Source organism: Rhinopithecus roxellana, unplaced genomic scaffold, assembly GCF_007565055.1.
Source record: "Rhinopithecus roxellana isolate Shanxi Qingling unplaced genomic scaffold, ASM756505v1 contig4422, whole genome shotgun sequence".
In the NCBI taxonomy this organism is placed as follows: Eukaryota; Metazoa; Chordata; class Mammalia; order Primates; family Cercopithecidae; genus Rhinopithecus; species Rhinopithecus roxellana.
In genome coordinates, this window is record NW_022143269.1 from 15,879 (window position 1) to 30,159 (window position 14,281).

Below are 14,281 nucleotides of genomic sequence, written 5' to 3' on the forward strand. Positions count from 1 at the left end.
GCGCCTGGCGGGGTGCGCAGCGGGCGGGGGCTCCCTGGGCTCCGCGGCGGCCACCGCCCCTCCTGCGGCTGGAGCGCTTCCAGAGCAAAGGCGCAGCCTCGCTCGCCGCTGCGCTCGCTCCGTCTTCCTCCCGCTCCTGCTCCGGCTCCTCCTCCTCCTTCCCTCCCGCCGCGGCTCCAGCAGCCGGCTCCCAGCAGCGGGCGAGCGCGCCTCCCCCTCCGCTCCCTTCCTCCCCCTCCTCTCGCTCTCTGCCCGCTAACTTTCCCGAGCCCCGACCCGCGGCGCAGAGCTCCGGGTAGCTTCGTGGCGGAACGCCGACCTCGGGCGGAGAGCTCGGCTGTGCCCAGTATTCCATCCCCGCGCCCCCCGCGCCCTCCGGAGAGAACAGGACTATGCCCGGGGCTGGGGACGGAGGCAAAGCCCCGGCGAGATGGCTGGGCACTGGGCTTTTGGGTAAGGCAGCCCCAACTTGGTCTCTTCTCTTGCCTCCCCCCCCCCCAGAGAAGGGGACACTCGAGAAGGAAGATGCCTTGGATAGGGTGGGCTTTGGAGTGCGGCACTCAATGAGGACCGTGGCCGCCGGCTTCCTGCCTGGTTCCCGCCTGGTTCATAGGCTGTGCTCCCTGGGGACCGTGCGCGTCCCTCTCTACCCCATCAGCCCGCAAGTCTCAGGATTAGTTTTTTTGCTGTCTCTGGCACCTTTGGCTCCAGGTTTTTGGAGCTGGATCTTGGGGCTGCAGTGCGGGTCTCCCGAGTTCACAGGTTCAGGATGCTGGAGGAGGGGGTCCCTGCCTTGGGTGCAGGGGGTACCAGGTGGGTTGCTCGTGTGACTGTTGAGATGATGGTTTGCATCCCTGCCCAGAGCCGTCTGCTTGTTTCCCAGGCACCAGGCATGCACCAATTGGGGGCAGGGGAGTCCCCTTCTTCCTGGGCCGTTTTCCTGCTTTGCTCCTCTGCCCTCTACCTCCCTCAGGAGCCACTGCCTTCTCTACAGCAGCACCCCAAAGCTGGAAGGGGCTGGAGGGGCTTGCGGGATCATTCAAGACCCTTTAGGAAGGGCCTTGTCTGTCTTCCTACAAAGAGATTCCCTAGGGAAGACCTGTTTGACCTGCTCCTGGCTCTTCATTTTTGGAGTGAATATGGAGACAGAGGAGACATGTCCAGAGGACACGGAGGAAGAAGCATTATTAATATCTATTAATATGCACATGAGAGTTTTGAGTGTCAAACTCCAAGAGATTAGGGAATGATATTTATTAGTCCAGAATGTAATCTCCTCATAAATCATAGCCAGACTTCAATGTAAGCCGACTCCATCTCTGGCAAGGGCATCTTGCTGTTTATGTTGGTCAGATTTGGCTTTCGGCAGCTCCCTGCATTGGGAAAGACACGCGATGTAGGTATTTGTGCTGAAAACAGGGAGACAGAAGCCTATAAGGGAAGTGGCTACTATTTCTGCGAATGTAAACTGTGTGCAGATCTATCAGGTTGGTGCCTGGTGGTGAAGAGAGGAGAGGTATTTCGTACTTGGGATGTTTATTTACCTCCGTACGGCTAGATGGAAGACACCCGTGTTTTCTCCTGTACCTTTGGCACAGATGTCATGCTGGTTTCACAGTGACCTTAAAGAAGTGGGCTTCAGTGAGGCCTGAGGCTCCTTTTCACAGGGTGGGCACAACGTCATTCCATGCTTCTTCCCCCCATCGCATCTCAGATCAGTCCAGGTCCCCATGGTGGCAATGGCAGGGGTAAAGGGTCACTGAGGAATTCAAACTCAGACAGTCATTAAACGACCCCACTTCACACCTCTGGCTTATGTTCCTGGGTGGGAGATGCCAGTCCCTGGTTTGTTAGAATACTCATAGAACCAGGCCTCTGTGGGCAACCGAGAGGGCTCTGAAAATGATGTATCTGTGTATGTGTGCGCGCACGCGCGTGTGTGTAAGGGGGATTGTGGGCACAGTCTCCGTACATTTCTCCAGGTGGAAGCCCCACCTTCTCCAAGGACTGTTCATCTGTATAGACCAGGTAGGGGCTAAGGCCTATTGATATAGGTTTAGATGAATTTCTGAGCTACGCTTTGGGAGCCCAGGAGAGAGCAGAGTGACTTGTACGTGGGAGACCTGCCAGCCCCAGGACTGGCCTCATCTGCTCTATCCCCTGCCCCTCTGGTCTGCAGAGGGACTCCAACCAAGGTCCCTTTGGCCCTTGACCAGGCAACACTGACTGAGCCCTCACAGGGGCATTGGTCTGAGCTTGGGACATAGATGACATCCTTGTTCTCAGTCCAGTGGGGGAGACACAGAGACGACTGGACAGCCAACTGGAAGTGTTCCCTGGGAACATCAGAGCTGGCAGGGACTTTGGGAAGCAGAGCATAGAATTCTTCTAGGGATGAGGAAGTCATGGTCCAGAGAGGGATGGTGACTTGTCTAGGGGCGCATGGCCAATTGATGGCCAAGTGGGACAGAATCTGAGTTTCTTGGGCTCTGTCACACCACGCTGCTTCCCAGTTAACTCAAGTCTGGTGAGGGGGGGTAAATAGGGATTGTGCTTAGGGCTGAAGAATAAGAGGCTCTGGGGCATGGGCGTGGAAGGATAAAGACTTGAGGGGCCTAGAGCTGCTATTTTCATAGCTTTGGAGACTGGGTACAGAGCAGTGAACTTCCAGGAGTCCTCTTCCCCTCTCCCCATATCAAACCCAGTCTCACAGACTGAGACCAAAGTGATTTTTGATAACCTAACAAAATGCCCTTTTCTTAAACTGAGAAGCAGTTTCCAAGGCTGTATTATTGCCATTGAGGTTTATGTGCTTTCCTCTCTCTTCCTAAGCACGTAACTGGTAATATCTCTGTCCTGCCCACTCCTTCCTTGTTCCCCCATTTACTTAATTGCTGTGATCTGTGTTTAATTATCACTTGTGAGGGTGCTCTGTTGCATAACCCTATTTCCCCTGGTGTGTATTTATTAAGGGCTTGTTTAATGAGAATGCAATTAAGGAGAGGGTGCACAGTCCCACTCAGAGGAAGAAAAAGGAAAGAGGAAGCAAGGAGACTGTGGAGAAGAGAGGAAAGGGGAGAAGCGGAGGGAGTTTGAATCTGGAATCCTGGGTTTGAATCTGGAAAACACGCTTAATTCTCCTTCTGAACCTGCTGGAGGTGCAAGCCTGTGGGGGCACCTGAGAGAGAAGGCTGGAGTCCCAAAGCTCTTTTGACTGGCTCCCTTCTGGTGGGATCAGCATGAGAGGGAGACTGGGCACAGCGGACCATCTTGCCCTGCTGCCAGTCCTCAAGGAGGTGTAGGAATCTTTGCATAAGCCAGGGGTGGGCCATGCCAACACAACCGGCTCTCTGGCCTGCAAGAGGAGGGACAGGCATGCTGCTGGGACTTGTTTGCAAAGCTGGTTTCATTGAGCATCCCATGCTGTCTCAGGGGCGTGCTTTCATCCCAGCAAAGCTCCTGGGGGTGGGCAGGAAGCAGGCAGGTTGCCTAGGGAGAGGGAACTGAAATCTTTCCTTTGTCTCTGGGCCCAGGGGCCTTGCCTGGCCCAGCCCTGCCTCCCAAAGCCCCCAGGGCCTGCACCCTAGGAGGGGTCCTGTCCTGCTGGCCTCGGCCCACTTTCTGCACCCAGCTCTAACTTTGAGCCTTTCTAACTCTCCCTGGGCCAGAGTGTATCAGCCTCCCTATTAAAGTCAGCCATGTGTCCACTTGCCGTGCCAGCAAGCCCTCAGAGCTACACTTAGAGTGGCTACCAGCCTGCCCCTCTTTCCTGGGGTGGCTGTGAGTGATCCCTGGATGTGGGAAAAGGTGGCGGAATGTTTCCTGCCTCCACATTTGCCTTGGGATAAATGGTAGCTGCCATAAGATTCCTGCTGGTGTGAATATTTAATAATGTGATTTGCATGTGCTGAATACTTTTCCACTTTAACAAAAGTGATCCTGAGTCAGTCCTCAGACAAAACCCCAGATGAGGATGGCAGGGGGCCGAGGACTTCAGAGAAGGCAAAGAAAATGGCTGCTCTGAGAGTGGCTAAGTGGATAGGGCCTTTTAGTGAGGAAAAGCAAGGTTTTGGGGTTCAGGATGGAATTCCACGGGATCATGACTGGGAAGAGTTGTTCCTCAATTCCACAATGCCAGAAAGAGGCTCCCCACTCTCAAACACACATGTACACTTTAATTCTAGAATTAAGTTTAGAAAAGAGCAAAGCAAGGCTTTCTTTACTCCAGGGAAACGGCCACATGGAAATAAGCCAAGAAGTGGTACAGGGTGAAAACACAGATCAATGTGGGAATGGCCTGGAGACATTCTTGGCTGACACTGGTTATTCAGGGAAGCTAGGGGTGCCCTGGCTACCTGTGATGAGGGATAACCTTGTCCCCTGCTCCCCTTTCAAATACCATCCTCCTCTATCTGCAGGATGCCCACTCATGGAAGCCCCTCTTGTGTTTTATAATCTCCTGTTTTGGCTTCACACCAAGCTTGAGAAAGTAGGAAAGAGGCATCCCTGCCCTGGCTTGGGGATATGCACACACCGGATGTGGCACCTCTGACTTTCTCAAGGTCAGCTGGCAGAGTGGGGCCTGCCTTGCGCATGCTCACCAGTCCTCTCCAGGGTTGGTCATCCTGAAGCAGCCCTCCGGGGGCCTTTGTGGACCAACACCTGCCCCTGGTTCCTCCCTCTCCCTCAGAGCAACCTCGTAGGAGACACTGAGTTCAGTGGAAGGCAGGCCCCTCAGCTTTCTCGTGCATGACCCTCCCAGACATAACTGGCCGGACTGCATGACTCCCAGCTGGGAGGGCTGTGCACTGAAGAAGCCAGGCTTGCCCACCCTCTCTGATGCTTTCACTTGGACAGGGCTCTGGACTCTGTGAAACCATTTCTGCCAGTTTTCATTTTCCCCTTCCAGCTACTAAGGAAATAGCATGCTTCACTTGCAGAGTCCTGAGTGTATTGGAGTTAAGTCATCCACATAGACGCACACAAATCAGGCAGAAATGTGTACTGTGTCATGAGCCAGACCTTAAAGAAATAGTGTTCTCCTCTCTTCTGGACCCGTCTTTTGCTCATTTTTGCTTCTATTTAAAGCAACCAACAAGATTTCCCTTTTCGCATGCATCTTTTGTGCTCTTGAATATCTCTTTCTGGCTGGGGTTGAGGTGGGGAGATTTGGGCACTGATTTGAGTTGCCCCATCTCCTCCAGGACCCTGATTCCTGGACCGGTATGCTGATGAGGAGCAGCCACACTCCTTGGTGCCCTGAGGGAGGCCATTAGCTATCAGGAAGCTGCGTTGTCTGACAGCTTCCCTGTCCACTGCTCTGCTTTCACTTCCTGTTTGTGGGGGCTATGGAGGGTGGGAAGCAGAGTTGGTGTCTCCCACCAGAAGGTTCTAGTGCTGGCTGCAGACTGGAGAGTGGGATCTTGTGTCTGGCTTCTGTTCTTAGACCTCTGGGGGAGATGGGGCAGAGGAGGGCAGAGGTAAACAGAAAGGCAGGAGTTCTATGGAATGCTACGCCCTGATAGCAGTGTTTTCTTGGAGAGCGCAGTCGGTCGCAGAGTGGTGAAAAGGGGGCTAATATCTGAATGCTGCTTATGCCACTCACTGGGTGTGTGGCCATGAGCAAGGTAATCTCTTTAAGCCTGTTTCCTCATTTGTTTATTGGAAGAAAAATGTAACTTACAGGATTATGATGAAGGTTAATAACAGTAACTTATAGGATTATGATGAGACAGTGTATATAAAATAGCTCCCCTATCCTATAGTAACTGCTCAGTCTCAAATTCACCATTTACGGTGTGGCCCTGGGCAAGTCAACTTAACCTCTCTGAGCCTCAATTTCATCATATATAAAATGGGAACATTATACATGCCTTTGAGCATTCTAATAAAAGTTGGAGTTAGTATCCACAAATCCTCTCACACAGTGGTTCTCAGAGTGTGGTCCCTGCTCACAGCATCTTCTGGGAAGTTTTTAGAAATGTAAAAGCTCAGGTTCCACTCCAGACCTTCTGAATCAGAACTCCAGGGGCTGGGTGGAGCCAGCTGTAGCTGTTCTGTAGGGGATTCTGATACCTCTCAAGTTTGAAAACCATGGCTCTAGAACAAATTCTGGCTGGCCATGAATCCTAGAAGCTGACCAAAAATGAAGGCTAATTGAAATAACTTCCCAGCACTAATTAGAGCCCTGGTGGGCAGATCCGGATCTCGCAGGCAAGTTACCTAACCTCTCCAGGCTCAGTTGTCTCACCTACAATGTGGACCTATAATAGTAGGTGACTCATAGGACAGGTGAGGACGAAATGTGCCTGGCACATAGTAGATGCTCAGTTAATATCAGTTACTACTATTGTTATAGACAGTGGCAGTATCACGATGGGATTACTGGACCACGGGGTGTGATTTTAGGGCTGGGGGCTATGAGCACTCCACTTTGTCATCAGAAGTTAAGGGCACAGGAAGAAGCTGAGCCGGCAGGGCTGCCAGCTCTCCTTGGAGATCCTTTTCTGTCATTTGAAAAGCATTGCTAAGACGCATTATCATCTGGTGGGGGCAAAACAAGAGGTTTATGATGCAGAACAGGGAATTAAGTTAGACAACAGAGGGCCTTCCTGAGAGTGGGGGTGGAAGGTGCCAGTTTCCCCTAGGGACGAGGAGAGGCAGGCATCCACTTCCGGACACCCGCCCCCACCGACCTTGAGGCGAGTGGGGTTTCCTTGAGGCATCTGCAGGACGTGGGGTGGGGAGGGGGCGGGGAACCAGGCCCCCTTACAAGGACTCCGGAGCGGGAGTTTGGAGGCCGTGAGTGGAGCGGCCTTGTCCCAGCGGAGAGGGGTCGCATCGGAGTGCTAGGGAGGAGGTTCGAAGCGTGAGAAAGAAGCCTAGGGGCGCTCGGGGACGCACGGGGACGACGGGGCGGAGTGTGGCGGGGAGGCCGGGCTGCCGGGCTCAGGACGGGACCGCGTGTCCAGCGCCCTCCCCGTCCCGCCCCCCGCGCGTGCACTTGGGCTGGCCCGGAATCCCTCCCCAGGGTGTCTTCTGCCTCTGACTTTCCCACCCTGGCTGCGCCCGCGCGCCCCCGAGGCTGCCCAGCTCCAAGACCCGCATCGGTCCCCACCCGCGCCGTGTTCCTCCCCGCCCGGCCGTCTTCTTGCGGTTCCCAGGCTCCCGTTTGGCGGCCAGAAGGCGTCGGACTCGGCTGACCCAGCGAGGTCCAGCCCGAACGTGTCCTTCTGCCTCTCAGCCCCTGGGGCCAGGGAGGAGCCTCCAGTACCGGGGAACGAGAGGCTGCTGGACTGCAGCCCGGGACTGCGGCGGCCGCGTTTCTCTTCTTCACCTTACGGGACCCGGCTCTTCCCCCGCCTCGACCGCCCCGCCCGCCAGTCCTGAAAACCTGGCGGGAGGTGCGCACTGTCCTAGGGGAATCCCCTGCAAACAGAAGGGAGCCCGCCCTGTGCGTCCCGGGGTAGGTGCGGCAGGAGCGCTTCCAGGCACTGCGTCCCCAGGTGAGGGGCGGAGCGGGCGCGGTTCGGGCAGTGGCCAAGCCTTCGTTTCCTTGGGTTGGGGTGACCCCTGGTGGTCATCCAGAGCGCCACAAGGGCTACTCCCTGATCCAGAATTTAGTCCTTCCCAGGGGAGAAATGGAGAATGATGGAGGGTGGCCCAGACGGTGTTAATTGGAGTAGAGAGTCATCCTCCCGAAGTTGGCACGGAGGGTGACAGAGACCTCCCTGCTGGCCAAGTCACTCCGCCCTGTCCGAGCATCCCCTTCCAGAGCTCCAGGCTGAGGTTTTGGTGGGGTTTTATTAAGGAGGCGGTGCTCCTTACACAGGCCTCTTCCTGCTCCCCGTAACCCTGTCGCTGGAGGTGTCTGTGGGAAAGACCACCAACATCTACGCTGTCAACGGCACGGAGATCCTGCTGCCCTGCACCTTCTCCAGCTGCTTTGGCTTCGAGGACCTCCACTTCCGGTGGACCTACAACAGCAGTGACGCATTCAAGATTGTAAGTATTTGGAGGAAGGACAGTACAGCCCAGCCTCCCTTACCCATGCCTCCCCTCCCAGGCTCTGGTCGCTTCCAGACTGAGACCCACTGCGATGGTCCCCAGAACCTTTTGCCCCCCTTTCTCCCAGTATTCTTTTCAGAGCCTGCCAGGAAGAATGTAACTGGGAGAGATGCATAGATCGTGTTGCCAGCATTCGGGGACTGTTGGAATTCTTGGCTAGAGTCCTCCGTCTGGTCTTAAGAAATACCCGGAGCTTGGATTGCTTGTCTAAAAATCAATAGTTTAGTCTAACAAACAGGAGAGAGAAAGGCCTTGGAAAGCTTGGAGAGAGGGAATGAGGAGAGTCTAAATGAGGGACGGGCTGAGAAACTGGACTGGCAGGGAAACGAGAGAGGAAGGGAGAGAGGAGGGAGAGGCGCAGGATCATTGGTGGGGCTGCGATGGGAGTGGGAGTGAACCAATCAACAGGTATTTATTGAGTACTCACTCTACAATCTAGTAGGGGATCCAACCTGAGACTTTCACAGGGAAGCCACAAGAGACCAACTCTGGTTATAATTAAATGCTGACCTCAGAGGGTGCTGACGGGCAGAGCTGTGGGATTGATCCAGGTCTTGATAGAGGGCCAGAATTCGGATGCGCGGGGGACATGGTGTCAGCAGAGGCTGGGTGGGAGGTGACAGAGGGAAATGAGTGCGGTGCTTGCAGGAGTCATTACATAAAAGGCTTTTATGAAGAGAGCGGTAAGAGCTGTGCTGCATTCCAGGGAGACCTTAATAAAAGGAAATGGGTTTAGCCTGAAACAAGCAAAATTCAGGTTAGACAGGCAGAGCTATTGACGCTGGAAGAGGAAACCGTGGGGGGAAGGAGCAGGGTGTGACTGCAGGCTCTTCCTGGTCCTGGATAGGGAAGGTACTCAAGGAGTGGGCTGGTGTGATGTCATGACCCTTGAGGACCCTGATTCTTTCTTGGCCGCCTTCTCTCCCCAATGCCTTTCCTCCACCAGCTCATAGAGGGGACTGTGAAGAATGAGAAGTCTGACCCCAAGGTGACGTTGAAAGACGATGACCGCATCACTCTGGTAGGCTCTACTAAGGAGAAGATGAACAACATTTCCATTGTGCTGAGGGACCTGGAGTTCAGCGACACGGGCAAATACACCTGCCATGTGAAGAACCCCAAGGAGAATAATCTCCAGCACCACGCCACCATCTTCCTCCAAGTCGTTGATAGACGTATGCAGTAGGGGCTGGCACAGGGCAGTGGAGTGGGAAGGACTTGGGGGGCACCCAACTCAGCATTACAGTGAAATGGCAAAGACTGTGTTGGTGTTTTCTTTGGCTTTACACTTTCCAGAGTTGCTGGAGTTACATCTAAAAGCTAGAAGAGCTCAGCTTGAACACTTATTCTGCTACCAAATAGTTTATGAAATACTCTCAGCCTTTTTAAGCCTCGTTTTCCTCATCTGTAAAATGGGAATACGACTGCATTTTCCTAGAGTTGTGGTTAGAGAAGCTACATGGGAGTGTTTTGTGGCTAGTAAGGTTTTCTCCATATATACTGATTATTAATACCATTGGGTATTCCATTAGCAAAAATTGATTGAATGTCAGGCATTGGACTAAAAAGTGCTATGAGTGATACATCACATTCTTCCTTGAGGAATTCACAGTACAGCGTAGGACAGAAGATATATAAATAACTAGAATGGGCAGAACATGATACACACATCTGCCAGTAGCGGCGAAAACTGCAGAGATGGAGTAAGACTTGGCCCTTGCCCTCTGGGGGCTTACATCCCACCTAGGATTCCAGTCTGACACAGGAGACCGATCATACAAGGAGGGTACATATGACAATGAGCCAGGTGGTCCCTGACCAGACCTGGTGTGGTTAGAGAAGGAGGATGTGATAACCAGGGTTGGAGAAGTGAGGTGCTGTCCCATGGAGGGGAGGGGCCTGGAAGACTAGGGAAGTGCAGAAGCAGAGAGAAAAAGGGAAGGGGGCTTGCTCAAGGATCCTGACTCGGCTGCCTTTTGTGTGTACCGGGGGTTTGCTGCTCTCCTGGATGACACTGAGTCCGTGGAGAGAGAGACACCCATGAGTTCAATCTTGAGTGTGCAAGGGCGGACCCAGAGGTCATCCAATCAGCTTTTCTGAGCCTGGAGTCACAGGTCTGCCTATGGTGTCACCTCTTCCTTTCCGTCTGGGCTCCTGTCACCTGGCTTGTGCTCAGCCTTTTCAGAGGGAAGAGAATCAGCATTTGTGGAGCATTTCTGGGTGCCAGGTCCCAAGTTAGGTGCTGTCACTGACTTTGGCTCCTTTACTCCTTACCAGCTCCCTTGAGGTGGATCGTCTCTCCATCTGTACAGCTTTATTCATCCATCTGTTCAACAAATATTTACTGAGCACCTTGTATGGGCCAGACGTTATTCTAGGTCCTGAGGATGTGATATGAACAAGATAGACAAATTCCTGCCTTTATGGAGATTACCTTCCTCCCCTTCTGTGTATGGAGATACACAATAGAAAAATGATATTGTAGAAGAGAACATGACTAGTGTTAAGAAGAAAAAATAAAGCAGGAAAGAAAGATGGGGTGCCAGCAGGGTGAATAGGGAAGGGCTCTCTGGAAAAGGCGATAGAGTGGGGATTTTTGGAGAAGGTGAGAGAGGAGCCATGAGGGCATCTTTGGGAAGATAGGGAGGGAGCAGTGAGTGCAAAAAGCCTTGAGGCAGATGTGTGAAGAATCACAGCAGGCTAGTGCTGGAGCAGTGCTGGAGCTGGGCAAGGAGTGAGAGATCAGTCAGGTCAAGCCAGATTGTGTAACCACCCTACTAGAAGGGTGAGTGAGGTGGGAGCCACTGGAAGAAGAGGAGTTAAGGCCCGAACAGGTTCACTCAGGCCCCTATGCCAAGAATAGATGATAGAAGGAGGAGATCAGTTAGGAAGCTATTGCAGACATCCACGCAAGAGTGGCTTGGGCCAGGGCCAGGGAGATTGTGAGCCATCAGATTCTGGAATTTTGTAAAGTTAGAGCCGTCAGGATTCTCAGGTAGACTGGATAAAGGGTTTGAATAAAAGGCATCGAAGAAGACTCCAAGGATTGTGGTTATAGCGATTGGGAGGGTAAAGTTGTTCTCAGTGGAGAGGTGGAAGACTGGGTGGAGCAGGTTCAGGAATCAGTCAGGAGTTCAGTTTTCAGATGAAGAAAACGAGGCTAGGAGGGTTCAATGACTTACCCAACATCGCCAGCTAGTTAGTGACAGTTAAATCCCATACTTGAAATTCAGACTATCTGACTCCGAAGGCTTCTCACCATCTAAGAGGTATCATAGGGAGGTTCTTAATTTTTTGTGGGTGAGTAAAGGAGGTCTAGAAAGAGGCAATGAAATTTTCTCCTGTTAATTTTGGGATCAAGTCACCACTCAAACTTGAGTGTTATGGGCTCCAATTCTGATTTGTTCCCGAACTTGTGTGAGCGCATCTGCGGGAGGGCATGTGCGGGGTCGGGGAGAGGGCCCCTTGTGTGTGCCCTAGCCTGATGGATGCCATGCTCTGCCTCTCCAGCTTCCTGCTGCAGGCCTGGGGAGGGCCGGGGGTCTGGGAGTGGATGTGCCCCAGATGCCAGGGGTGGAGGCTACATGGCCTTTCACTGCCACGGTGCTCGACTCCAGGTGACCCCTGCTCCCTTTGTGCCTTCCCTTTCCTCCCTGCTCGGGCCACACAGTGGAAGAAGTGGACAAACAGTGACACTCATCATTCTGGCTGTCGTGGGCGGGGTCATCGGGCTCCTCATTCTCATCCTGCTGATCAAGAAACTCGTCATCTTCATCCTGAAGAAGACTCGGGAGAAGAAGTGAGTTGACCTGGAGCACACTCCTGTCCTCCCAGCAGCCCACCACTCTCTCATCTACCCCCATCAGCTTTCAGCCTTCCACCTGCCTCCTCATTCCCCCCATTCCCATTCCTACTGCTCTCTGTTCTATCCCTGCCACCCCCACCCCATCTCCCAGCCCCCCTCCTCGCTTTCTTTCTTCCCCATCCTCCCAATGTGTGTTTATTGAATACGTTCAATTCATTGAATACACAAACGCCAGCCACCTACTCTTCCTCATCCCACTGTCTTCCTTCCTGTCCCATTAGCCTCTCTTTCCATTTGTACCACCCAACTGAGAGCCTTACCAAAGGACTCAGGGAGCCTTTGAAAAAATCAGAGAAAATATAAGATTCCATGTACAGAGGCTCTAAAATGGGAAGACCCTTCTAGGGAGATGGGAGCGAAATTCTTCTGTTAGGAAATTCTGAAAATTCAGTAGGGGGTGATTTTTTAAAAGTTTGAAATGGCAGCTATGGCCTCCCAGGGAGCCCTAGGAAAAGTTCAGGTATAAAAATAGACATCTATAAGGGGAAGGGGAGGGAAGATGGGGAGGTACGGAGGGTGCAACCCTCAGGCCTAGAGTTTTTGGAACAGTATCAGGCTCCAGAGCAGCAAGTGGTGAACCTTGCAAAACTAGAGCAGGGAAAAGGCATTTGAAAGTTGTGTTCTGAGCCAGACGGGAATTCCTCTGGAAAGGGCAGAACTTGCTCTGGAAAGGGGGGATGGAAGTTGGAGGTAGGGAGGGGATGTACAGGTAGCAGCACTGGGGCTGTGGACCAGGGGAGGACCCCAGAACTGGGTTGTCGATGAAGAGCTCCAGGGTTGTCTGCCTGGCTTGTGGCCACAGGCTGCGAGGGTTTTGGTGATCTTGTGAGGGGCTAGAAGTATGGAGCTTGACTAGGTTCTGTTTTTAATAAAGAGTCTTACTATGGATGAATGGAGAACATATTTGTCAATATATGGTTTAAAAGCACCTAGAAAAGACAACAGTGTTCCTTCAGAGTCACAGTGAGTTTATCAAAAACAAGACATGCTAAGCTGGATGTGCGTGCCTGAAGTCCTGGGCACTGCTGTGGAGGAGGGACACACTGAAGTCGGAGCATGTCCAGCTCAGGGTGGTCAGGCTGGAACGGCTCCCAGGAGGTGTCTTACCATCTGACCATCTCTCCTTCCTGCTGTCTTCTGCTCCATCCCATCAAACTCTGCCCAGACCTGGCTTGAAGCCAAATCCACTGCCTGCTCTGCCCCTTCCATGGACTCTGTTCTTCTCTTAATACCTCTGGTCCCAGAGAGCTCAGGGAGGAAGGCGTGGGGGGCCCTGGGGAGAGGGACTCTGTCCTCAGCATACTTCTTCCTGGCCTGGACCCCTCACCCTGCTGTGGCACAGCCTGGGAACGGACCCCTGGGAACAGCACCTGGTACCCTTTCCTTTCTGCCATGTTGAGACAACTAGGTGACAGCTAAGCTTTATTGAGAACTTTCTTTTTTTCTTTTTTTGAGACAGAGTCTCACTCTGTTGCCCAGGCTGAAGTGCAGTGGCACGATCTCAGCTCACCGCAACCTCCGCCTCCCAGGTTTAAGTGATTCTCCTGCCTCAGCCTCCCTAGTAGCTGGGACTATAGGCATGTGCCACCACGCCTGGCTAATTTTTGTATTTTTAGTAGAGACGGGGTTTTGCCATGTTGGCAAGGCTGGTCTCGAACTCCTGACCTCAAGTAATCCGCCTGCCTTGGCCTCCCAAAGTGTTGGGATTACAGGCGTGAGCCACTGCTGCTGGCCAGTTGAGAACTTTCTACATGCCAGGCACTGTTCTAAGTGCTCATTTCTCCTTCCAGCAACCCCACGCAGAAGGTATCATCCCTACATCTATTTCACAAATGAGGGAACTGAGGCACAGATAGGTTAGGTGACATGGCCTCTGGCTACCTTAGCTCTGCAGAAGACCAGGGAGAGGCATAGGGCTGGGTGCAGAGCCCACGGCTCCTGCCACAATTCTCCCCCTACTCTTGCTCCTCTCTTCACCACTGTCCCCTCTCTCTCCTCTCTAGGAAGGAGTGTCTCGTGAGCTCCTCAGGGAATGACAACACGGAGAACGGCTTGCCTGGCTCCAAGGCGGAGGAGAAACCACCTTCGAAAGTGTGAGCCCTGCTTCGGGCTGAGCAGCTACAGGGAGCCCCCTTTCTGATGATGAAACTAATGCTTGAGCCCCGTCCGTAGAACCCACGTGCCTGAGACATCTGCTGCTTGGCTCAAACTGTAGTCTTTCCAGGCACAAGAAACCGGAGTCCTGCCCAGCCTGCCCATCCCCTTCCCAGTCAGGGCTCCCCAGGGACAAGGGATGGCCAGGGGAGGGGGTCTACGGAAGATTCAGGAGAAAGAAACGAGAGGCTAGGG

At 53.2% G+C, this 14,281-nt stretch overlaps 1 protein-coding gene across 1 annotated transcript; it reads left to right on the forward strand.

Moving 5' to 3' along the window:
- Window positions 1–308: 308 nt before the first annotated feature.
- LOC115896025 (sodium channel subunit beta-4-like) lies at window positions 309–14,266 on the forward strand. Its single transcript, XM_030926503.1, has 5 exons — window positions 309–453; window positions 7,832–8,004; window positions 9,014–9,249; window positions 11,744–11,866; window positions 13,936–14,266. The coding sequence occupies exons 1-5, from the start codon at window positions 393–395 to the stop codon at window positions 14,027–14,029; spliced, it is 687 nt and encodes a 228-aa protein (XP_030782363.1). The 5' UTR covers window positions 309–392; the 3' UTR covers window positions 14,030–14,266.
- Window positions 14,267–14,281: the final 15 nt, after the last annotated feature.